The sequence below is a fragment of the Pelodiscus sinensis genome, chromosome 19, assembly GCF_052426305.1.
Source record: "Pelodiscus sinensis isolate ZL-2025 chromosome 19, ASM5242630v1, whole genome shotgun sequence".
In the NCBI taxonomy this organism is placed as follows: domain Eukaryota; kingdom Metazoa; phylum Chordata; order Testudines; family Trionychidae; genus Pelodiscus; species Pelodiscus sinensis.
The window spans coordinates 31878189-31903108 of NC_143070.1; the positions used below are offsets into that span (position 1 = coordinate 31878189).

Sequence of the window (24920 nt, forward strand, 5' to 3'; positions counted from 1 at the left end):
AAGCAATTCCCTCTCAGCTTTCATCAGGGTTTTAGAAAGAAAAAGTCTAGTCCTGGGGTCCAGCTTTAGTAGAACAGAAGAGAGAATCAACTGCAATTTCCATCTTCTGAGGAGAAGGGAAGAGGATTTTCTTCTCCTCAGTTCTAGCCACATTAGCCCAGGGAGGAGAAAAAATAACCCTCCGCCTGCTGATTGTCCCCTGTCAGCTTCTGTAGCTTCACCTCCTTCCACAGCAGCTCCAGCTTTGAGCTACAAATCTCAAGGGGCTGGTGAGGAAATGAGGAGCGGGCAGCTCGGGTTAGTGGCTTCCCTGAGAACAAGAGGTGGAGTGTTCACAAGGTGCATTCCCCTCCCCCGCAGAGCAGGGTGTTAGAAAGAGCCAGGAACAGAACAGTCAGACAAGTTTCACACTTTGAAGTGTGTTTCTGTGGTGTAGTGGTTATCACATTTGCCTAACGTGCAAAAGGTCCCTGGTTCAAAGCTCTGCAAAAACACAGGGTTTCCTCTTATTGCTGCTCCCCTTGGTGCCCAGGTAAGTGCAGCTCCTGCTGCCTGGTCTGTGTCTGGAGATGAGGCCAACTACCAGGTGACAGAGGGGGTGTGTGACCGGGCACTCCCAGCCACACAGGCCCTGTTTGGCAGCAGAGGGGAGATGATCTGGCCGTGCGCCAGTTGCTCCCAAGCCGCGCGGCGTCCAACCTGGCTGGATGTCACGGCAAGTGGCACTGGGGGTGGACCAAAGGGGGAGAGAGGGAGCATGTGGGGACTCCTCCCCCTAGACACCCGGCGGGGGGAGCCCCACCCCTGGGAAAGGGCAGAGACGGCATGGCATACCGGGACGCGAGCGATGTAGCAACCCGCGGGGGGAGGGAGGAGTGCCTGCCTGATGGCCCCGCCCCCATTACAGCAGGAGGAACGTGCTGTGCTCCCAGGGAGGGGTGGAAACTGCGCAGCATTTAAAAACACGGCCGCCATCTCCAGAGAAAGGGGAGGAAGGAAGCTGAGGAGAGGAATGATAGCTTCTCGGCTGCTGAGCTAAGTTCAAGAGCAGCAAACGGAGAGGAGGGGAAATGGCTGCTAGACACTCAGCATGGCCCCAGGAGCTGAATCAAGATCTGTCCTTGCGTTTCTTGCCTTAGGGTACGTCTAGACTGCAGGCTTTTGTCGACAGACGTTTTGTCGACAGATACTGTCGACAAAGCTTCTGTCGACAAAGAGCGTCTAGACTACATTCAGTTCTGTCGACAAAGCAAGCTGCTTTGTTGACAAAACCCTGTAGTCTAGACACAACCCTAGATGCAATAACACCTTCTGTCGACAGAACTCTGTCGACAAAAGGTGTTATGCCTCGTAAAATGAGGTTTACCTGCGTCGACAAAACTGCTGAGTTCTGTCGACGTTATGTCAACAGAACTCAGTGGTAGTGTAGACGCAGGTATAGTTTTGTCTACAAAAGTCCACTTTTGTCGACAAAACTCTGTAGTCTAGACACATCCTTAAAGTGTTGCTTCTCAGCTGTTTGGCTAAGATGGAGCACTTCCTGCCTCTTGGAGAGGAATAAAGGCTGTGAGAAGCAGCAGGACCCACTTGTGCCTGTTTTTTCAGGGTTAAAGTAGAATCTCTGCTAAGTGCAGTGTTGCTACCTCCCCACATTGCATTGGCTGGGAATTGAAGCCAGGTCAACTGCTTGGAAGGCAGCTATGCTCATCACTATACCACCAACGCCTGTGCTGAGCACATTTCTGAAAATTAGTGAGGGAAGTCCACATCTGCCATGAAGCGCACTCGAGGCGAGAGGGTGCCCATATGGTTTGGAGTAAAGCATAACTTCTTGCCCGATTCACTAAAATCAGGGGGGATCATGTTGGGGTAGTAACAGCTCTGTAGGTCTCTGTGGTGTGAGGGATTGGGTGGCATAGGAGTCCCAGAGGTTTCTGAGTGGGTGAGCATAGTTTATTGGCTCTTGGGCTAAGTTCAAAAGCAGCAAAGGGAGAGGCAGGGAAGTGGCTGCTGGACACTCTGCATGCATACTATGAGGAACTGGACCTAGTCCTGGGGGTTGGGGAACCCCTGCCTCCAGGGACAGTTGTGGAGTCTGGGATGGAGACACCTGGGCAGCAGCGGCCGCAGCTTCAGGACAACAACCCTGATGACCAGCAGCTCTACGATAAGGAGAAGGAAGATTCCTGGAACGTTGTGACCCTCACCCTAGAACCGGTCCCCCAGATGCAGGAGGCCTCCCAAATGTCTTCTGGCACCAGGGAGGGAACATCAGGTGAGTGTTGTGAGGTTGCAACACACACAGGGCAGGCAGGAGCACAGGGGATGATGTGCTATCGTGACGCGTCATGCTGATCGTAGGTTGGGGGACACCACACATGTCTGACCCCATAGAGGGCCGTCCTCCCCCCGCCATGTGTGCAAGGCACCACCTGCTCCTGCAGAAAATGCTGCCCGCAGCCAATTTCCTAACACTGGATGCAAGCAAAAAAGTGTAATGGGGGTGTACCTTGGTGGTAGAGTATTTAGTTGCCAGCGAAGTGGTCCTTGGTTCAACTCCAAGTGCCCCCTGGAAGATTGATCAACTTTATTGAAACCTTTGCATCTCCAGTTGTGTTGCATTCTGGATTTCTATTGTGCAGGGATTCCTAAAATTACTACAAACCCCTAATGTGTTCCTGTGACAATGCCTGTAAACCAGGCAAACCCTTTTCAACTGAAACAAACCTGCTGTGTGTCTGGTTTCTATTCCCATCAATTCAACAAGGATGTGATCTGAATGCCCATTGGCAGGTCCTTGGTCTCCATGGGCTGTGCTGTGCAGAAGAACAAGAACCACGCCCAGAGGAGGAGGAATGGCTGCAATCAATCTTCTGGAGTTTGATTTAGCAAGTCCAACTAAGACTCACAAAATCAAATTCAGAGGGTACCCCACCAGCTTCCAGTACTTCTGCTCTTTGCTTCCTTTGGGTTCCCGCGGTAGGGACATAGCCAGGCTCAAGTGAAGAAAGCCAACTCTCGCTACGTAGGGTATGTTTATAGGGGTATGTTTACACTTGCACCCTCTTTCCAAAAAGGGATGCAAATGTAAAGAGTGGAATCTGTAAATGAAGCCACCAGGGACACATACAATGGGCCTGCAAAAAAATGAAACAGCTGAGCACTTTGCAGAGAACAGGCCATAGCCCTGCTGGGAGAGGCTCCATCATGCGTAGATTTTGTGCAGGGCCAGACTGCTGGGAGCAGGCTCTAGCCATGGACTTTCCTCCCCTCTCTGTTACCTCCTGCACCTGGGGCTGAAAGGGACGTGGGCTGCAGGCTGGTCCTGCCCAGCTGCCTTCCCCAGTAGGAGCAGAAAATGCTTATCGGACGGCTCACACATTGTCCCCAATGCACTCGCCTAAGGGCCTGAATTCTTGCTGCCCTTGGGTGCATTGAAATGCCCCTTCTGGGGGGGGGGGGGGGGCTCCCCGACTCACACCCCTCCTGTAACACAAAGCTTGCAAATGGGGTTGATTTTCCTCCATCTCCCCTTGCTTGCTGCTGCGCTAAAAGAAATCCTGAAACCAGCCCCGTCTCCTGTCACTGGAGAGATGGCCCTGTGCTGGGATATGAGAAAGCATCCGAGAGATGCTCCTTGCAGCCCTGGAAAAGAAGGGGGCTCTGGGTGGAAGGAAACCAAGTAAAGCAGGTCCCAGTGGGCATGAACTGGGGCACCTGTTTGGCCCAGTTGAGTGAGGGGTGATTGGTGTCAAGGGCAGCACTCAGGACTCAGAACCCTGGAATCTGGGGCCCCATTCCTGCCTCCCTTCCCGGGCTGACCCAGTGGCCGAAAGGGGCTGCAGCTGCTGCTGACAGGGAAGAAGCTGGGAGGCAAGGTGCTGGCAGCAGGAGATTCCGGCTGCCTCTTTGCCCTGGGTCTGCCGGCCGCCAGCCACCTTGACCAAACCTCAAACCAGCTGGACTAGCCAGCCCACGTCACAGCGAGTCGCTAGTGGCCCTGTCAGAGAAGAGCCATTGGCAGCTGCAGAGACGTCCCTGCAGCTGACTGAGGCGCCTTTCTTGAAAGGGCCACTGGTGAACTGCAATTTCGTTGGCTGGCTAGCTCAGTTGGTTAGAGTGTGGTGCTAATAACACCAAGGTCATGGGTTCAAGCCCCATGCTGGCCACAGGGGTGTTTGGTTCGCTGACTTCCCTTCCTTTAGCTGCCTGCTATGGACAGGGAAGCAGAAACAAGCAAAAGGCTGAGAGCTTTGCAGAAAGCAGGGCAGAGATCTGGTAGGGGGAGGCTCCAGCCTGTACAGCTCCAGTGGCTAAAAGGGCCTTGGCCTGGCTTCCTGTCCCCAAAAGCAGGGGAACTGATGCCCAAACTCCTGCTGCTGCAGTGGCTACCTCAAGGCACCAGCTGGGGGGCAGATTTTGGAGCCCAAGCCACAGGGCGAGACTCAATATGACCGGGAGGCCTGGAGCGTGTGAGCCCTGCACAGAGGCTGCTGCTGGGGGCCTGCTTCAGTGGCCCAGCAGCTCAAGTTCCTCTGAACCAGCTTCTCCCCCTGGAGCCACCCCCCAGCGCTGCTGAGGCCCCTGACATGAGGCAGTGGGACCATCAGAGGAAGGTGCCAGCCTTAGCCCTTCCTCCCAGCCTCCCCGCTCCCCTCCCAGGGTCTTTCCCCAGCCCCTCCCTGGTTCTACATTCCCCACATAAAAACCAGAGAGTTTGTTCTTTCAACAGGGAAAAGTCCTGTTTGTGTTACCAGCAAGGGGAGGGGGAGGGGGAGGGGGAGGGAAGGGGATGTGCTGGGGTATGTTGGGGTTGGGAGGGAGGCACAGAGGGCAAAAAATGAGTAATGTTAGTTAGTTGAAACCAAGGGGCTGGGTTTGAACTACTGCAGAAGAAAGGACTCTGCCCCTGGAGCTGCCCTGTCCTCTCCAGAGCCCTTAGGCTGGCACTGGGGAGGCCTGAGTCCAGGCAGTGCCCAGCCAAGGGGGAGGGGTTAGGGTTAGCCCCATGCTAGGTCTCAGCTGCTGTAACATGTGGGAAGAAGATTGACTAGGGACATGTTTTGGGAAAGTTGCAGCTGGTTTCCCTGACTGGGAATTGAACCCAGGCCACAGCAGTGAGAGTGCTGGATCCTAACCACTAGACCATCAGCGACACATAAATCAAGTCTGTTTGCTCACCTACACTAGCCTTTCGCAGGCCATTTTCTGTCCACTTCAGGGTCCATTCTCCCTTGCCCAGAGGGGACAAGAACAGCCAAATAGAACATCAAAGCAGCCAGACTGGGCCATGTCAGTTGTCCAACTAGCCCAGGATCCTGTCTCACAACAGCAGCCAATTTCATTGTCCGGCGGGAATCCTCAGGACAGACAGTTATTAAGTGATCCCTCCATTCCCAGCTTCAGGTATACACCAGCTAGGGACACTTGCCCTGTCCATCCTGGTTAAATGCCATTGATTGACCTTTCCTGCATTAAATTATCCAGTTCTTTTTTGGACCTTCTTGTAGATTTCACCTTCACAACATCCTCTGGCAAGGAGTTCCACTGGTGCAAAAATGCTTCTTTTTTAACTTGGTTACTTACCAGTTTCATTCTGTCACCCTGGTTCTTAAGTAGGTGAAAAAATAATTTCTTATTTGCTTTCTGCACCCCTGTCATCATCACATAAACCCCTGTCCCATCGCTCCTTGCTTGTCCCTTTTCCAAGCTGAAAAGAAGAAGTTCCATGAGCTCCTGGGAGCTGCTTTCCAAAGAAGAGGCATTTCCAGCAGAGAAGATGCCAAGCCCAATCCCCCTACACAAAGCCCCAGGAAATACCAATGGAGACTGGGAAAGCTCCCTCTCGGGCAGCGCTACGGAATGGATCCGGCTGGCCATCGGGCTGACTAACCCATCAACAGACGAGTCCCCGTGAGACTTCTCAGCCCAAGTGCAGAGACTGTGGAGTCTCCCACTCCCAGCACAGTGGCAGAGGGGCAGCGCCCTGAGGAGGCAGGTCCTGAGGCAGCGGAGACCGTTGAAGGGAACAGAGACAAGGGAGACGTGAGGTGAGAAGAAGGGGAACAAGTCACCTCTTCTCAAGGGAGACGTGGTGGGAAACTGCCGGTTCCGGTGCAAGCCGAGCTCCAAGGGCTGGTTCCTGCCCTGGTGGCTCCTTGCAGGGCCTTGCTTGACATGCCCCAAGAAGTGCCGTGTGTGGCCAGGAGAGCAGGTGGGGAGAACGGAAGGTGTTGGAGCAAGCTGGGGCTGCCGGGTCATGAGGGATCTGGGCATCAGGGGGAACCTTACCTGGTTTTGTGTCCCCTTGCAGCAAAGGCCACAGACGTCCCAGAGGCTGGAGGTGCTGCCATTGGCCTTGGCCTATGTGGTTGCAACGCCCTAGTCCCTGCCAAGGCACCACTGAGGAGCCTCAACCCCAGCGGCGCCTCCTCCCATCTCAGCCTAACCTGCCTAGGGCTATGTCTACTCTCACAGCTTTTTGCGTGAGTAATATGCAAATGAGGTTAAGCATGGAATATTGCTGAGCATCATTTACATACCTAATGAGCCACCATTTGTTTCAGAAGAGGCTCTTGTGCCAGAAGGAGCATCTACATGGCCCCTTCTGGCACAAGAAAAACCCTCTTGTGCAATGCCGTTCTTCCTGAAAAGTAATAGATGTAACGGCATTGCACAAAAGCGTTTTTCTTGCGCAAGAAGGGGCAGTGTAGACAGCTCCTTCTTGCGCAAGAGCCTCTTCCGCAATTTCTGCTGAGATGTGTTTTAGTAGTTAAATTCCTGGATTGCCCTTGCTCATTAAGACTGCTGTCATATGGTTGGAAATGGGGAAAATATTGAATTTTATTAACATCAGCAGAACTGATTTACATAGGGCCTGTGTGTTCTGTAGTCTTGCCTTAATCTTTGTATTCATGCCCATTAGTGTGAAAGAAGATATTTGCATATATATTTGCATATACAGACAACTGTGGATAATTCCCTGTAATATTATCACTCTCATATAACTTTGTATTAACATCTCCTTTTAGACATAGCTCTAAGGCTATGTCTACACTCGCGGCTTCTTGCGCAAGAACATCCTGCGCAAGGGTTCTTGTGCAACAAGTTGTGAGCAAGAAAACATCCAGACTTCCACAAAAGCTCTCATGGCAGTGTGGACGCTCTCTTGTGCAAGACAGGGGTGAGGATGTGGAAGGTAGAGAAGTCAGGGCACAGGATTCGGGATGTGGAGGAGGCTTGGGGCTGGGACTGTGTGTGTTTGTTGAGGGGATCCCTCTGCTCTGGGCTCCCCAACGCCCTTTAACACACAAGGGCTTTCTCTGCAGCACACTTGGTGTGGTGAGAACAAAGCTTGGAAAGGGGGTTGATTTTCCTCCATCGCCCCTTGCTGCTGCGCTAAAAGAAATCCTGAAACGGGCCCCTTCACCTGTCACTGGAGAGATGGCCCTGTGATGGCAGAATACTGTAATATAGAGCCTGGCTAGCTCAGTTGGCAGAACCTGAGACTTTTAATCTCAGGGTCATGGGTTCAAGCCCTATGCTAGGTGATGCCCTTCTTTAACTGACATTCTAAGTCTACAAGCATTTCACTTTCAGCTTTCACCAGGGTTTTAGAAAGAAAAAGTCTAGTCCTGGGGTCCAGCTTTAGTAGAACCAGAGAGAGGGGAACAAGCTGCATTTCTATCTTCTGAGGAGAAGGGAAGAGGATTTTATTCTCTTCAGTTCTCGCCACATCAGCCCATGGAGGAGAAAAAATAACCCTCCACCCGCTGATTGTCCCCTGTCAGCTTCTGTAGCTTCATCTCCTTCCACAGCAGCTCCAGCTTTGAGCTACAAATTTCTGTGTATAGCCATATGGAATACTGAGTTTTCAGGCTGGCCTCTGCACTTCTGGCTTCCCTCCTTCTGCTTCATCCTTCTGGCTACGACTACACGGCACATTTATTTTGGAATAAGCTGGTCTTGAATAGTTATTACGAAATATCTTATTTCAAACTAGCACTTCTACACTGCAGGGAAACCTCAGACTAGTCCAAGGCAGGCTCCCCAGTGTAGACAAGCTACCTCGATTTAGAGCCCCAGGAAGAATAACTTAGAATGGCCCCGGGGAGGGGATAGTTCAAACTAGCAGCAGCGGTGCAGCTACACAGGCCTTTTTTTAATATAGCTAATTGGAATAGGCGTTATTCTTTGTAGAATGAGGTTTGCAGAAGTCGGAATAAACCGTCTGTTACTTCAGAATTATTTCAAAATAACGGAATTGCTGTGTAGACTCTTGCATTGTTATTGTGGAATAACGGCCATTGTTCCCAAAGAACTTTTGTGTGTGGACAGAACCTGCGCAGCCCAAGAAATGTGATTGGCAGCTTGTACCCACAATCTTTCTCTCAATTGCAGTGGAGAGCTCTGAAGACATGGACCCGAGGCAACCACCTTGTTTGTCTTCTGCTAAGGCCAGGCCAGAGGGAAAACAATCACTCCTTCGAGCTGGAGTTGAACCAGCGACCTAAGGATCACTTGCCAAGCACATACTACAGTCCTCCGCTCTGCCAGCTGAGCTATCGAAGGGAGCCTGATTAAAGGTGGCCAGTCCTCCACTCTGCCAGCTGACCTATCGAAGGGAGCCTGACTAAAGGTGGCTAGTCTAGGTTGTCCCTTCTATAAGTCTCGGGGCACGTGCTCCCCCAAGTATATGGCATTGCTGATGAGGTGCAGAGGTGCACACGTGCTGTCACAGGTATTGTACCAATAAAAGCAAGCAGGATCTTATGAGGGGGATAAGGCAAAAAGCCACATTTATTGTAAAGATAATAATAAAGAATAAAGAAAAGATAGAAGCAAACGTTGTTTAACTACTTATTGCTATCACTACTTAACCTTATACACTTTTATATATATATATATATAACATTCATTCAATCATTCATCCATTCATTCAGGTTCTGTGTAGTTGTTATAGTTACCAGCCTGGAAGTTGCTTGTGACAGAATACTGGCCAGGTATTCTGCACACAAGTGAGGGTAGTGGGGAGCGAAGTCCTGATCAGATGCACATCTGAAGCTCCTGGTGGGCTGGCAGCAGAACGTTGGACTCTGACTCCATAGTCTTTTAGTCCCGTTCTTATAGGAATTTCTTCCTATGCCAGTCTATGGGAATTGCTGCATCATGTTCAGGGTGGCTGTCAGGTGTTCGTCAGTGATCTCATAGGGTGGGCCTCCAGTACTTGGTTTTCTCCACTTGACACCTTTTGGTTGCCCTGGCACCTGACGCCTTCTTCAGCCCTTTGTTGCTGCATTTTCAGGCTGGCACTTCTCAGAACCATTCATTCATCGTCCAAGCACTCTCTCTCTCTTACATACATTCCCTAATTAATGTTTCCCATACAGTATTCTGTATAATAATAACTTTACATATACAAGAGTTGTAGTTACAAAAAGTCACAAGTTTCTGGGTGGCATTTCTTAAAACATTCTCTCTCTGAGTGCTGAGTTACTGTTATAGTTACAATGTTTCACTTTGTGATTAGGGTTAATTGCTTCACAATGCTTTGAAGAGAATGGGCATCAATTGTCTAACAATAAGTTTGACCGTGCCCTGGGACACAGAGAGGGGAGCTGTTTCTGGCTACATAGTATTATATTTTTAACAGTTTTAAGTTACATGACTTAATATTACATTCCTAACAAATTATATTCTAGAGGGGCAATAATTAAATAAACATTTAACAATCTTAACAAATAATAATAATAATAAATCTAAACACTTTAAGTTGTGGGGAACAAATTATGGGGAGTCACTTCCACTTGGGGGAATCATTTTTAATACATTTATATGTTATCCCTACACAGGTACTTCACATGCAGACGGACCCCTTGAGTGAAACCTGAGCTAGATCCATCCATGTCACAGCAAAAGGAAGAAAGTTGGGTTCTTCTCATGTGTCTTCTTTGTTCCAGAGTCTCTAGGGTTGCGGTCGGGGCAGGTCCACAAAAAAAAACCAAAACACTTGAATGAACCTCGGTCTACAAACACACAGAAACACCCCTGAGGGTTTCCTTGCCTCTACTTAAATGTTGACAAAAATTTTGTTGCTAACTCCTTGGCCAACTCTGATTGCTGTGGGGTTAAGAAATTTTCTCTTGTTAATTCTGTGCTCTCAGGAAGGGAGCAAATTGAAGAAGGCCAGGTCCCCTTGTGGGGGCTCTAACCCAAAGCCTAGGACCAAGGGATTTACAAGCCAGCTGATTAATGTTTGTTGCACGTCTCCCTCCCCACATCTGGGCCAAACCTCAAAGGCCACTGTACAGCCCCAGCGGCTGGGGGAGATGTGCATGTTAGAGCCTCTGCCGACTGAGCTGTAGCTTTCTGTGCGCAGGGAGCCAGACACCCCCAGGGATGGAGGGAAATGGGGATTGGCTGCACTTTGGGAGTCAAAGATGTTGTCTGGGACCATGGAATAGAACAGTTTCATCAAACTTCCTGAGGAGGGCACCATGGCTCACTTGGCTAAAGCGCCTGTCTAGTAAACAGGAGATCCTGGGTTCAACTCCCAGTGGTGCCTTTTGACACCCTTTAATCACATTTTCCTATGTGTTTCTGGGACACAGAAGAGGCCTCCCCTGGCCACCCATGGAGCTGCTGGTTCAGGAAAAGGCTGATTGGGGAGGAGTGTCGGGAAGACGGAAACCACAAGTGAGAAGCATTGATGCCCACAGACCCTCACTCTTCATGGCCGCAGGAGCTGCAGAGGTTGCATCCTCAGGATCTCTAGGTGCTGACCCCCTCAGGGAATCACAAGGGCATGTGGTGCTGGCTCTCCTGTCCCAGCAATTGTAGTCAGAGTCCTGCCTTGCCAGTGCCAGTCACAGCAGCCTCTGCACCCACTCCAGGCTTATGGTTTCCTTCTTTCCAACACTCCTCCCCAATCAGCCGTTTCCTGAACCAGCAGCTCCATTGGTGGCCAGGGGAGGCCTCTCCTGTGTCCCAGGAGGACGTAGGAAAACGTGAGCTGTCACCTGGGATACGTTCCTGGCTTTAGGCAACGTGTCCTGTCTAGGGCTTCATCAGCCCAGGACCAAAGGGCAGGCAGCATCCCCCATGATGCAGAGGGGCAGGTCCACATCCCCGGCCCTGAGGGTGCAGCCAGGGGAGAAGTGCTGGGGAGCATCTATGCCGGCATCACGCGCCTTCTCCGAGAACGGACCCACGTCCTGAAAGGGAGAGAAAGTGGTCTGGGATGACTAGTGTAGCTGAGCCAACACTGCAGGTTTGTGTCTGTTGAGTGGCTAGGATTGAGCACTTCCACTGCTGCGGCCGGGGTTGGGCTCCCAGTCAGGGGAAATAGCCTCCTCTATATTCATGAATTCTGCCAAGTCTTTGCTCTTTCAGCATGGGAAAGGAGGGGCTGGGGTGCCAGAGGCAGGCTCTGGCTGGGAGACTCACCTGGCTGAGCCCTGGCCAACACCCCAGCACATTTCCCAGGTAGCTCCTTTCCTGCACAGGCTGCAGATGTCAGGTGCCTGGGGAAATAAGAGCCTGAGTGGAGGAGGGGGAGGGCTTCATGCAGGCAGCTGCCATTGGCATTGGAATCAGTCCAGAAAAGCACAACAAAAATGATGAAAGTTTGAATCAGCTGCCATCGTTAGTATAAACAATTAGTAACACACATACTAAATGAAAGCGAATATGCTACAACAAGTCACAGCTGGAGACATCTCTGAAAACATCCACTCCCTGTGCAGCCACAAATGTGATGTTAGAAATTATTTTAAAAGGCCTTGACAAGAAGACAGTGACTATCATATTACATCTCTATAAATCCACGCGGTGCCCACAACTTGAGCACTGACTGGAAATGTGGTTGCCTTATCCTCTGCCCCCCAAAAAACCATACCTTGGCATTGGAAACTTCAGAAAAGCACAAGAAAAATGATGAAAGGTTTGGATCAGCTGCCACATGAGGAGAGATTGGGACTTTTCACCTTAGAAAAGTGGAGACAAGGGGAGATAAGATAGAGGTCTATACATCATGGCTGTTGTTGAGACTGTAAATAAGGAAAGGGATTGTTCTTGTTCCCATAATAGAAGCACTAAGGGTGTGCCATGATATTAGCAGGTTGAAAACAAACAAAAGGAAGAATTTCTTCACACAAGCGCAGTCAACCTGTGGAACTCCTTGCCAGCGGATGTTGTGAAGACCAAGACTATAAGGACATGTCTATACTTGGAAACTATTTTGAAATTGCTTAAATCAACTTAATAACTTACAGTCTAAGAAAAAAGAAATAGTGTGTCCTATGTATGGAGAAGCCTCAGAATTATTCCGAGGCAGGCTCTGTTACTGTTCCTTTCTGGGGGCATGGAATTAAAAACAGAGTTGCAAGGCTGGGAGCAGGTGAAGCCAAGAGCTCTGTTCTACTGTGTCAACAACCTCTGAGGTGTCATGAAATCCCCTTTCTCGTTTCTATCCCTGAAATATGATCATCTTTATGATGTAATTCCAGGCCTCTTGGTTCAGCTTTCAACTCTGACTGCAGATGTTTGCTTACCAGAGATGGAGAGATGCCAAAACAGACTATGCCATATTGGCAAAGGTTTCTGCCAAAGCCCGGGATTGAACCAGGGACCTTTAGATCTTCAGTCTAATGCTCTCCCAACTGAGCTACTTTGGCAACTGCCTCAAGAAATCTGAGCAAATATCCAAAATAGCAGCAAAACTTGAGGAACAAAAGAAAAAAAACAGCTGGGTCACCTCATTCCCCCCCCTGAAATTTCTTCATGCCTACTCCGGGGGGCATCCCCCACCCCAGTTTGGGAACCCAGGCCTTGCAGTGAATGCTGGGGGAGCTGGGATTCCACCCCAGAGGATGGGATAAGTGAAAATTCCCACTGCACATATTATGGCCTTATCAGAGTGAATGCTGGGTGGCCAGGGTCTTGTTGCACATCTTCCCCACCCCGTCAGCAGCCGCAGCCCCTTTCAGCCACTGGGTCAGCCCAGGAAAAGAAGTGGGAAATGGGACAAAGTAGCTTGTCTCTGTTCATGAGCTTCTCCAATGGCTGAAAGGGATGGTGGCAAGAGGAGAAAATGGGCAACAAAGACCCTCCACTGAGCTGGAATCACAGCTCCCCCAGCATGCACTGGAAGGGGCCAGAGAAGCAAGGAGTAGAAACCATCACTCCAGGGGAGGTTTGAACTCACAACCTCAGCATGACTCCCACAAGTACTGTCTTATAAGTACTGTGCACAGGCCTTTTGCACCACTGGAGCAGCTACTATAGCTGTAGGAGCTTTGCACTTACAGGATCTCTGGGTGCTGACCCCCACCCACCCAAGGGAATCACAAGGGCATGTGCTGCTGGCTTTTTTGTCCCAGCAATTGCAGCAAGAGCCCTGCCTTGCCAGTACCAGTCACAGTAGCCTCTGTACCCGCTCCAGGATTGGGGTTTCCTTCTTCCCAATGTTCCTCCCCAATCAGCCTTTTCCTGAACCAGCAGTTCTATGGGTGGCCAGGGGAGGACTCCTCTGTGTCCCAGGAAGACATAAGAAAATGTGAGCAAAGGCTACACCAAGGTACCACTGGTAGTTGAACCAAAGATCTCCTGTTTACTAAACAAGCACTTTAGCCAGCTTAGCCATGGTGCCCTCCTCAGGAAGGCTGATGAAACCGTTCTACTCTATGGTCCCAGACAACACCTTTGACTCCTAAAGTGCAGCCAATCCCCATTTCCCTCCAGCCCTGGTGATGTCTGGCTCCCTGGGCACAGAAAGCTACAGCTCAGTGGGCAGAGGCTCTAACATGCACATCTCCCCCAGCCACTGGAACTGCAGAGTTGGCCTTGAGATTTAGTGTTGCTGGGGGGAGGGAAAAGTGAAGCAAACATTGATTCTCTCGATTATAAACCCCTGGGTCTCAGGGTTTGGGTTGGAGTCCCTGGGACTGAAAACCACCCCGAGATCTTATCTGCCCGGAGCAAGGGCAGCAACTGTGAGTGTGGTATGGAGAAAGTTTGGGCACGTGAGTGGGACACTTATATGGCTGGACTAACATTGTTGGCAAAGGACACTGCTCAATCCTCTTGAGCAGGGACTTACTTGTGGGTTGGTTCTGAACCCTGCTTGTGCCCAAGCCTGACATAACCTGCCCCACAGAATTCACACAGCAAACGGGGCTCTCAGAACACAGGGGGAGGTTGGGGGCTTGTTGCTAGGCCATGGGGTGAAGCATCAAACCAGACCCCCTCCTGTGGGGCCTGTGAGTGTTGCAGAATCTGGGCCTCCTGCACCTGGACAAGAGCAAACAAAATGTCTCAGGGCCCCACAGAGACCCACCTGGACTGCCTGGGCCTGGGTCATGAAGCAGGAAGTGGCTGAGGCTGCGGCCAACCAGAGAGCTCCCTGGCCCCTGCGATTGCAGGCATTAGGGTTGCCAGATGGTTCTACAGAAATACTGGACTCACTTGACAATACCTCACAATCGACATTCCAGCTTATTTAGAAAATACCCGACATTTCTATTTCCTCATTTACACTTTCTCAGTTTGCTTCCCGAACAGAAAGCTCAAATACTGGACAGTCCGGTTCAGAACTGGACACCTGGCAACCCTAGCCAGCATGGAAGCAAAGCGTAAGGCTGTGAGAGGAGGCCTCCTGTTGCCTCCCCCGGCCTGAGGCAACAGGACTTCTTCCTCCTGTCTCAGGAGGGAGCAACAGAGGCCGGGCTGAAGGTTTTCTGCTGGGGCTGGAGGCTTAAGCCCGAGCTCTCGGCCTCAGTGGGACTTGCTGCTTCTCCCTACTCCTGTCTTGCTACCTCCTTTGGCCAGCAGCGCTCAGGGAGCAGCTGGGAGAGCCGGCCGCCATGGGCAGAGGAGGCCAAGGCACAAGCCCCTCAGAGGCAACAGGACTGAGGCCGCTAGCTTTCCCAGGCTCATGCCAAGGGGTTTTATGTGGTGCTGGGAGGGGAGGGATGCCAGGCCCAGGCCAGTGCGAGAAGGGGCAGTGCCTGCCAGGGCAGAAAGGGTTGCTGCAGAACGTGAGACATGGCGTTTCTGCCTGGATTCACTCAGGGGACCTTCCCTTGCTGCTACGGACTCTTCTCCTGTTACTTGAGAGACTGAAATGGGGCCATTCTTGTGGTAAAAGAGGCCAGTGTGCTTAGGCCTCCCCACACAGAGCAGAGCACCCCATTGGGGACAGGACAGAGCCTTGAATCAAGCATTTGAGAACACGCTGATCCTCTATCCTGTGACAGGGTAGTGGGGGCGAGACACTGCACAGAGAGTGGCTAGCTCAGTCGGTAGAGTATATGACTCTTAATTTCAGAGGCATAGGTTCAAGCCCCATGCTAAACAATGCCCTCCCTTCAGTTACATTCTCTGCATACAAGACAATTCAGTCTTAGCTTTTTCCAGCTCTCAGGTAGGAAAAGTCTCTGATTTCTCTAGTAGGAGGGAGGACACTAACTGACATCTCCAGCCTCATAGAAGAACAGAAGCAAATTCCCCCAACCAAGAAAAAAAGGGGAGGGAAAAAAAACACTTCAGTATCTGATTAGTCCTCTTCAGCACTCTGTAGCTTCCTGTCCTTCAGCATCAGCTCTGTGATGGGACAATAAGAGCATGTCTACACTGGAGTGTTATTTGGAAATAAAGTGCCTGTCTACACAGCAAGCTGTTATTTCTAATTAAGTACAAGTTGGCAGACTTCCTACTCTGACTCCAGTAACCCCCATTTCATGAAGAGTAAGGGAAGGGAAAGGTCTCTTCCTGCCAAAAGCCAAGTTAAGCTATTTCCACTTCAGCTATACAAATAAGTAGGTGAAGTTGTGTATCTTAGTTTGACTTTTGCCCTGATGTGTAAACATGCCCTAAATGAGCTACTAGTTAAGAAGCTGGCAAAGGATCCCTTCCCATGGTATTATAGTGCCAGAGAAGGGTACACACCTGGGCAGAAAGCAAAGCAGCTGGGGCTGAGAGAGAGAGACAGGAGTGGGCCTGAAGGAGCAGAGAAGGAATTGAATGGAGAAAAAGGGGGGCTCTTTCCACCTGGGTTTGACACAGACCTTTTGCATGCCAGACAAATGGGATAACACCACAGAGCAGAAACAACAGGACAGAGGAAATTTTTCAATGAAAGTTTCAAACCCCCCACTTGCAGAAACAGTTTACATCCATCGACATTTACAAAATGCTTCCCCACAAACATCTCTCCAGCTTGTGTGTCTCTGGGAAAGATTTCTGCCAAGCCCGGTCCCAGCCCAGTGGTCAGAGCTCCCTGAGAAACAGGACACCCTCACTCCCAGCCATGTCCCCGCCCAGGTGAGGAAGGGGAAATGAGCCACAGGCTGCTGTCCCCTGGGTCAACAGACGAGTGGGTTGACTGTTCTCGGGGACACCACAGCAACATCCCTGCTTCCCCCTCAGAGGGGGTTTCCTCAGGGCCAGAACAAGCCATTCCGGTGCCCTGGGCAGACAGCTTAATTGCACCCTGGGTTGGGGAAGGGCGCATGCACGGCCCAGCCCCCGCCTGGAACGTGGGAGAAGGCGCACGGAGCTGGCAGCAAGGCACATGCCTCCTGCTGCCCGGCCACCGCCACTGGTGCTCAGCCTGGTGCCGCCGGGAGTAGGCCGAGCAGGGTCCCGCAGCCACGGGGGGAAGGGTGCTTCTGGCCAGCGCTGAAGGGGTTAACGCGGCCCCTTGGGTGGTCACTGCAGGGTGGCTGGTGGGAGCTGCTGCAGCTTGTGATACAGACATGTGGTGCCTGATGGCAGTTATCAGCAGTAAGAGGTGCACAGCACCCCTTATATCAGGAGCCCCGGGCAGCTGCCCGGCTAGCCCATGCCTTAATGCGGCCCTGGGTTTCCTGCATAGAACGACCGAAGCCCCACAGATCAGGAGAGGGGTTCCCAGCTGGGGATCTCCGGCAGCAGCCATGGGATGGTGGGAGCCAGTTACTGCAGGACAAAGGACACCAGGGCTATGTCTACATTTGCGGCTTCTTAGCAAGTACAGCCGTTCTTGGCAAGAATCCATAGAGCTCCCACACTGCCCGCCTGCTCTTGCTCAAGGAAATTTACAGTATGGCGTGGTAAGAGAGGGCTTCTTGCACAAGAGCTACGCTCTTTTTTAACAGGTGTAAGCCCTCTTGCGCAGGAGCTCTTACGCAAGAGGGCAGTGTGGATGCTCGGCAGGGATTTCTTCCGCAAGAAAGCCCTATGGCTAAAATGGCCATCAAAGCTTTCTTGCACAAGAGAGCGCCTACACTGCCATGGGCGCTCTTGCACAAAAGCACAGAGCACACAGGGCAGTGTGGACATTTTCTTGCGCAAGAAGGCATGAGTGTAGACATAGCTCTCGAGTGGGACAAACTAACCATCTGCTTTATTGGCAAAGGAGAAACAAAGACAAACCCCACCCTGCTCTGCCTGGCACTTTGCACCCCCAGCCAGGGCCAGGTTAAGGCATGGGTGCCAACCTATGGAAGCACCTGATTGAAGTGGTAAGGGATGCCGCATCAGGTGCCCCCATAGGTTGCCGCCATGGGGCGGAAGCGTGCATGCAGCACGCGCCCACTGCCCAGGGTGCAAGAATGGCTCGGGCCGGCCCTGCCCCCAGCCCAACTCTTCCAAGCACCCCTAGAGAGCAGCATTCACACATGGGGGGCTGGAAAGTGGAGAGACTACCACTCAAAAGGAATCGCTCTGGGTAGGTCTGCACTGAGATAGCAGCCCGGTAGCCAGGCTGTAGCTGGTCCAGCTCAGCTGTACCTGGCCTGGAGGGCTTTGGTTGGGAGAATAGAAACCTGCAGACAGGGGCATCTCCGGAGGGCAGGTGGGGGATGTCACAGTGTCAGGGCAAGTGTCATGCCCCCCCATCTTCATTTGCTCCAGCCCCACTGCTGAGAGATACTGACCATTGTCATTGCTTAAACTGCACACAGAAGTTGTGGCAAAGGCTAGCATATGGTTAAAATACAATGAACATTCTGGTAAATTATCAGAGGGGTGGCCATGTTAGTCTGAATCTGCAAAAGCGGCGAGGAGTCCTGTGGCACCTAATAGACTAACTGAAGTGCATCTGACCAAGTGGGTCTTTGCCCACGAAAGCTTATGCTCCAACATTTCAGTTAGCCTATAAGGTGCCAAAGGACTCCTCGCCGCTTTTATTCTGGTAAGTTCTCATTTGTGTTGTGCTGTCTGCACATCTAATTCACCAGAGATCAAAGTGCATGACCCGAAGGCCTTCACAGAGAGAGAAAACCCACAACACAGGGTAAGTTATTCAACACATTCACATTTATAAGAGTAAAACATAAGGAAATCTTTTAAGCCTCAGAATCTAGGAAATAAATAAACTTACTCCTTTTCTTCTGCAGTGGCTAAACCTGCTTTATTTCTTGCCTCGTTACATGTCTGTGTTATAGAACTTTTTAACTATGTCATTGTACTAAAACAAAAACACAAGTTCACCTGAACAAATGATCTGGAGTAGTCCAGAAAACCCCAGCAAGAACTATACCCAGAGACGGAACCAGGGCTCTGAGATGGGACCTATCACGCTCTGCCAGGAGGTTCATCGGGATTTCCCTGTCCACACCAGGTCTTTCTCCTGCAGCCCTCAGACGCCGGACTTAGGACCAAAGAAACCACACTGGGATTCCTGAGTATGGGGAGCCCAGGCCACTGGTCAGTGACCCTTGGGGTGCATCTACACAGCAGCCTTATTTCGGAATTACAGTGCATGTCTACACCGCAAGCCGTTATTTGGAAATAACATCCACCTGGAGGACTTGATCTTTTGGCCGGGCTGCATCTGAAGGAAGGAGCCAAAGACCCCAGGGTGAGGGAGAGCCCTGGTTTGGAGGGGCAGCTGGAAAAGAGGTTTTAGGGGGAGTTTGTAAAAGTTTGTACTGAAGTTTCAGTGGAGCATTAACAAAGCATTTTTTGTTACCTTTGAGTTTGTAATCTGCTTTGCTCTGCCTGTTCTCACTTATCACCACTTAACTCCTACAGCTTGTATTTAATAAAACCACTTTTACTTACTATCAAGCCTAGTGTAAACAATTACTACCTATGGGAGCAATCGGTGTGCACATTGCCCTTTCATTGCTAAATGGGGCTTACCCCATTCTTTGGGGTTTGATCCCATTTGGGGAGTGCGATCCCAGGAAGCTGGGCCCTAAACTGCTCTCTCCTCAGACCTGAAGAGGTTCAGCATCAGTACCGCTGCTCAGAGGCGGGGGTGGGGGCGGGAATCTCAGCTCGGGGCCTTGGCCAAGGAGCTGCCCCAGCAGGACCGGGGGGTGAAAAGCCCCAGAGAGCAGAAAGGTGAGTGGCAGTGGCCAGGTCAGTAACCCAGGAGGCCCTCCCCAAGGGGGTCTTCTGGGACCACAGCCACCTAGCCAAGCAGCTTAAAGGGAACTCAGGGTATACGTTTCTCTCCTCTGTGGGTCCTCCAAAGGCTAAGAAGATTTGACCTCTGACTGAAGCTTTCCCCAGTCAGAATAACTGAATGGTTTTCTCCCCTCTGTGGACTGTCTAATCTTTAACAAAGTCTGACCTGTGTTTGAAGCCTTTTCTACAATCAGAGCTTTTATAAGGCGACTCTCGTGTATGTATTCTGATGGCTAGTAACGCAGGAGCACTGACTGAAGCTTTTCCCGCAGTCAGAGCAATTGCAAAGTTTCTTTCCTGTGTGGGTTCTCTTATGGTATAAAAGGCTTGAGCTGTGACTGAAGCTTTTCCCGCAGTCAGAGCAATTGTAAGGTTTCTCTCCTGTGTGGATCCTGCTATGGATAACAAGGTCTGAGTTTCTTCTGAAGCTTTTCCCACAGTCAGAGCAGTAGAAGGGTTTCTCTCCTGTGTGGGTCATCCTATGACTAACAAGGTGTGAAATCTGACTGAAGCTTTTCCCACAGTCAGAGCAATTGAAAGGTTTCTCTCCTGTGTGGCTCCTCCTATGGGTAACAAGGTTTGAGCTTCTACGGAAGCTTTTCCCACAGTCAGAGCAGTAGAAGGGTTTCTCTCCTGTGTGGGTAATCCTATGACTAACAAGGCTTGTGCTGTTACTGAAGCTTTGTCCACAGTCAGAGCAATGGAAAGGTTTCTCTCCTGTGTGGCTCTTCCTATGGGTAACAAGGTTTGACTTCTGACTGAAGCTTTTCCCGCAGTCAGAGCAATTGAAAGGTTTCTCTCCTGTGTGGATCCTCCAATGGTTAATAAGTTCTCCATTACTACTGAAGCTTTTCCCACAGTCAGAGCAGTAGAAGGGTTTTTCCCCTGTGTGGGTCCTCCTATGTCTAACAAGGGTTGAAATCTGATTGAAGCTTTTCTCACAGTCAGAGCAATTGAAAGGTTTCTCCCCTGTGTGGCTCCTCCTATGGGCAACAAGGCTTGAGCTACTACTGAAGTTTTTCCCGCAGTCAGAGCAAGTGAAGGGTTTCTCTCCTGTGTGGCTTTTCCTATGGGTAACAAGGTTTGACTTCTGACTGAAGTTTTTCCCGCAGTCAGAGCAATTGAAAGGCTTCTCTCCTGTGTGAGCCATCCTATGGATAACCAAGTGTGAGTTTGTACTGAAGTTTTTCCCACAGTCAGAGCAATTGAAAGGCTTCTCTCCTGTGTGAGCCATCCTATGGATAACCAAGTGTGAGTTTGTACTGAAGTTTTTCCCACAGTCAGAGCAGTTATGGGGTGTGTCTCTTGTATGTATTTTCTGATGGTTTGTAAAGTGTGAGTGCTCACTGAAGCTTTTCCCAGAGTCAGAGCACTTGAAGGGCTTCTCTCCCGTATGGACCCTTTGATGTTCAGGAAGAGTTTCACAGTCACTACACATGCAGGGTGACTGTTGATGGGGGATTTCCTGTTGGACGGTTTCTGTGTTTCTTTTCTCCCCTGTGCTCCTGGAGTTACCCTGTCCCTCTCCTAGATGGTTTCCCTGCTGCTTTTCTGGGCTATGCTGACTCTCACAGCTCTCTCCTTGCTCACGTATCTGGAAAACATGTCCTTTGTTATTCATGGGCTCTGGGAATTCATATCCAGAGCACCAGGAGGCAGGACTCAGCACCAGCCTGACAGAGATACCCAGGGAGGAAAAAGAAGCAAACATATAAATGCACCAAGTGAGCAGACAGTCCTTCAGGGGCACATTCAGCTCACTTGGGGAGGATGTCTGGGAAAACCACAAAGGCTGGACATTAACTCGTGCACTGACACGGATGCTCAAGGCCTTTCTACTCATGGATCTCAGCCAGCAATTCATGATCCAGGAGAAACACAAACAAGCCCAACCTCACCAAGGCCACACAGGAGTCTGCCTCCTAACACAGCCCTCCCACTGCCAGTCCCTGCTGGTCCATAGCCACAAGCACCTACCAGATACTCCTGGCTTTTCCCTTCTGCTGCTGTTTTCCTTCTCAGCAGCTTTTCTCTCTCCTCCCTCAGAATCTTCAAATGAGCCTCCAATTTTTCCTGAAGAAACAGAAATAAGCACGAGGGCAAACCACATTAGATGTTGGGAGCCTATTTGTCTGCCTTTAAGAGAATCCCAGTTTTGTGGAGCTCTGCCCCTGTCCAGTAGGGACTCAGCCCTGGACACGGCTTTGTCGATGGAAAAATATACAGGAGGAGACTGCGGATGCAGCAGGACACCTACGAGCATGGGGGACAGATCGGTGGTGGCACCTTCATAAAGAATGATGCAGGTGGTTAACAATACTAATCATTTTAGCCAATTACAATTTTATCAGTGACAGTATTTTTTAAGCTGCTGACAGGCAGTGTTGGTAGCGGAAATGGGCTCTCCTGGGGCCAGGGATCTCTTGTGAGGTCTGCCAGGGTGGCCACAAGATCTGCTGGCCAATGGGAACACCCAGAAGCTGCAGACTCACTTTAGCTGCCAGAGGCAAGCAGGCACTGCACATGCAGTGGGGAGTTTAACTGGTAACTGGCACAGATAAACAGCTCATCAGTTAACCTGTTTGAACTCTTGCTACAATCCAGTTGAATCCTAGTTGTGCCTAGCATGGACCTGCACTTCCTGAAGCCCTACTATGAGTGAACTGCACTGGTCCCTGACCGAGAATGGGGGCACTGCACACAGCACTGGGCCCTGCCCGGGAATGGGGGGCACTGCACACAGCACTGCCTGGGGATGGGAGGCACTGCACACAACACTGGGCCCTGCCCGGGGATGGGGGGCACTGCACACAGCACTCGGCCCTGCCTGGATATGTGGGGGGGCACTGCACACAGCACACAGCCCAGCAACTTTATCTAGTGCCAGCTGCTCCATCGGAGTTTAACCCCTCATGGAGCAGCCCAAAAGTTCAGCATTCCAGAGGGAAACCTCTTCTCCCTGCTGAGACTAGGGTTTTATCAAGGCATCTTTCTCTCCTAACAGCCACACTTCATCACTGTTCAGCGATGGTGAGGGACAGGGAGCAGTGCAGTCTAACAATTGGACCAGGGTTCAGGACCAAACTCTATCCCTGATCTGTTTGGCGACTATGAGCAACTTGCTGCCCCACCTTCCCTTCCCACAGTTTGTCTAACTGGACTGTGATCTGCTCAGAGCAGGGACTTTCCCGTGCTGGGTATTGTGCAGGGCCCAGATGTCCTTGTGGATCTATCAGGCAAATGACAGATTATTATTCCTGTTCATCCAGTCAGTAACAGCTTGTAACCTCCTCTTCTCTAGTCCAAGGCAACTCTCTGACAGAGTGGCCTGTAGCTCCTATAATCTAAACCTCTCTGATTATTAACACCTTCCCTTGTGCAAACACCCCTCCTGCCACCAGTGAGGGCTGGGTTTCAGGATTTAGAGCCTCAGAGAAACATTTCCCACATGAGGTATCTGTAAAGATTTGACATAAGTTGCCACAAAGCCAGAACATTTACTTTTTACTGCATCTCTTTAATCACGAAGGCTTTACAGAAGTGGTCATCAACCAGGAGATCGGGATCTACAGGTAGATCTTGGAGCCTCTGACAGGTGATCTTGACGGATTTGGCTAAGAGGCTATCAAGTGCAGCACTTCAGCTGCCCCCTCTCCCTGCTGCTGCACATCTCCTGCCCTTTGCCTTGGAGCTGTTTCCTTCTCCCACCCTGCATTCTATCTCCACAAACAGAGGGAGTCTGCAGGCTGCTTTTGAGAGTCGTGCAGGGGCGAGCCGTCCTTAGCCCCACTGCACCACCACAGAGGAGCCACCTGTGGTAAGCAGTGTTCAGCTGGAGCCTGTATCCTGAATCCCTGTTCTAGTCATGTACCTCTCCTGCACCCCAAGCCTCTTCTCTAACCCTGAGCCCCCTGAACTCAAACTCCCTTACAGAGCCTGAATCCCCTCCTGCACCCCAACCCTCTGCTCCTGCCTGATGAAAGGGAGATAGGATGGGGGAGGGTGAAGGGATGCAGTGAGCAGAGGCGGGGCCTCGGAAAAGGGTCACAAAGGAGGTGGGGCAAGGGTATTTGGGTTTGAGGTAGATCCTGGATTGCACTTAAATTCAAAAAGTGATACTTTAAAAGGCTGGAGACCACTGCTGCCTCTGGGCTGGGGACGGGGCCGTGTCACTGTCCTGCGCTCAGCAGTGGAGGGGCAGGTCCGGGGGTGGGTGCGTGAGGTGCCAGCACTGAGGACAAAAAACCCATCAAAATTAAAAACCGAAAAAGCCCCAAAAGCTTCGCTCCCCCCCTGCAGGGTCCATTGGGCCTCCCCCGCTAACCGCCCCTGCCAGAACCGCCCCCCCATCGCTGCGCCCCTCAGGCCCGGCCCCCCCACCCTGTGTTCAAATCCCCCCCCCCCGCACACTCTGCAGCCCCCTCAGCCCCGCTGTGCGCCCGGCACCACCCAGCTCCCCCCCCCCGCCAGGCCGGCGCGAGAATCAGGAAGCGCCCCGATACCCAGCGCCGGACCCACCAGCAGCGCAGGACGGCGGGTCCCAGCCCCTCCGCCCCGCAGCAAGTAACGGCCCCAACGGCCCCTCACAACGGCTCCCGGCTCAGGGAGCGCGGCGCATGCGCAGTAACCGCGGCGACGTCTGGTCCCTTTCCCTGCCCGCGGCGGAGTAGAACGGGGCGGCCCGTCAGACCGCGCATGCGCAGCAGGTCCGTGACTCCGACCAGACTCCAGCGCCAAGTCTTAGCTCAGACCGGGCGCTGCTTGGCCCCGCCCCCCGGCCAGAGGCTACTTCCGCTTCTCGGAGCCCGGGCCGGCTCGCAGGTGGGGCGGGGCTTTTGCAGCGCGTGTAGCGACCCGGGGGATTCCCTCCCTGCCGGGCTGGGAGCGGGGGCGTGTCCCGAGGTGGGCGGGGCCGGCGCGCGCTGCTGGGGTTGCAGGGTTCGCTCTGGGCCCCACGCGGGCGGGGGGAGGCTGCGGCGGGTGCGCGCGCGGGGCGCTGGGACCGGCCCTTTGTTGCGGGGGCGGGGCCGAGAGATGCCCACGTGGGCCAGTCCCGGCTTCTGCCCGGCGCGTCTGGTTGGTCCCGGGGCGGCGCGCGGAGGGGGGCGGGGGATGCTCACCTGAGAGGCGGGGCCACTGTGGGCTCCTGCCCGGGCACTGCGCATGCGCAGCGGTTCTGGCGCTGCCCTGGCCCGTCTCTCTGCCCGCGCGCGGTGAGTGTCCCGAGGGGGACGCGGCTCCACGTGGACTCAGGTCTGGTGGGTTCTAGGGCGAGCGGGGACTCGGGGAGGCTTCAACATGCCCCGCGCCAGCGGGATAGGGCGGCGGCGGGAGGAGGAGGAGGAGGAGGGGGGGCGGGGAGGATTGTGCCGCACTTTCGAAATTCCCCGGCGCCGGCCAGTGCGGGCCACGTGGGGCCGAGGGGGCGCGTGCGACCGGAACATTTAACTTCTCAGGATTTGCTACTTTGGGTGCACTGAGCATGCACCGAACTGAGCAAACTCAGTAGCCTGCGCTGTAGCCGC

The 24920-nt window shown here is 52.1% G+C and overlaps 1 protein-coding gene and 5 non-coding genes across 6 annotated transcripts; 2 read left to right on the forward strand and 4 right to left on the reverse strand.

The window, feature by feature from the left end:
- Positions 1-4095: 4095 nt before the first annotated feature.
- Positions 4096-4169, forward strand: TRNAI-AAU (transfer RNA isoleucine (anticodon AAU)). The gene has a single exon. It is a non-coding gene; the product is annotated as a tRNA-Ile (tRNA).
- A 914-nt stretch (positions 4170-5083) lies between these two features.
- TRNAE-CUC (transfer RNA glutamic acid (anticodon CUC)) lies at positions 5084-5155 on the reverse strand. Its single transcript has one exon. It is a non-coding gene; the product is annotated as a tRNA-Glu (tRNA).
- A 3326-nt stretch (positions 5156-8481) lies between these two features.
- Positions 8482-8571, reverse strand: TRNAY-GUA (transfer RNA tyrosine (anticodon GUA)). The gene is given in 2 exon segments: positions 8482-8517; positions 8535-8571. It is a non-coding gene; the product is annotated as a tRNA-Tyr (tRNA).
- A 1919-nt stretch (positions 8572-10490) lies between these two features.
- Positions 10491-10564, forward strand: TRNAT-AGU (transfer RNA threonine (anticodon AGU)). Its single transcript has one exon. It is a non-coding gene; the product is annotated as a tRNA-Thr (tRNA).
- Positions 10565-12601: 2037 nt separating this feature from the next.
- TRNAF-GAA (transfer RNA phenylalanine (anticodon GAA)) lies at positions 12602-12674 on the reverse strand. Its single transcript has one exon. It is a non-coding gene; the product is annotated as a tRNA-Phe (tRNA).
- Positions 12675-17345: 4671 nt separating this feature from the next.
- On the reverse strand, positions 17346-21492 carry LOC149523014 (uncharacterized). Its single transcript, XM_089771398.1, has 2 exons — positions 21373-21492; positions 17346-20989 (listed from the first exon to the last, which is right to left on the reverse strand). The coding sequence occupies exon 2, from the start codon at positions 20831-20833 to the stop codon at positions 19595-19597; it is 1239 nt and encodes a 412-aa protein (XP_089627524.1). The 5' UTR covers positions 20834-20989; positions 21373-21492; the 3' UTR covers positions 17346-19594.
- Between the last annotated feature and the right edge of the window lie 3428 nt (positions 21493-24920).

What these genes read in the sequence shown, in the direction of transcription:
- LOC149523014 (XM_089771398.1), bottom strand. Translation starts at nt 20,833, where the DNA reads ATGTGTAGTGACTGTGAAACTCTTCCTGAACATCAAAGGGTCCATACG.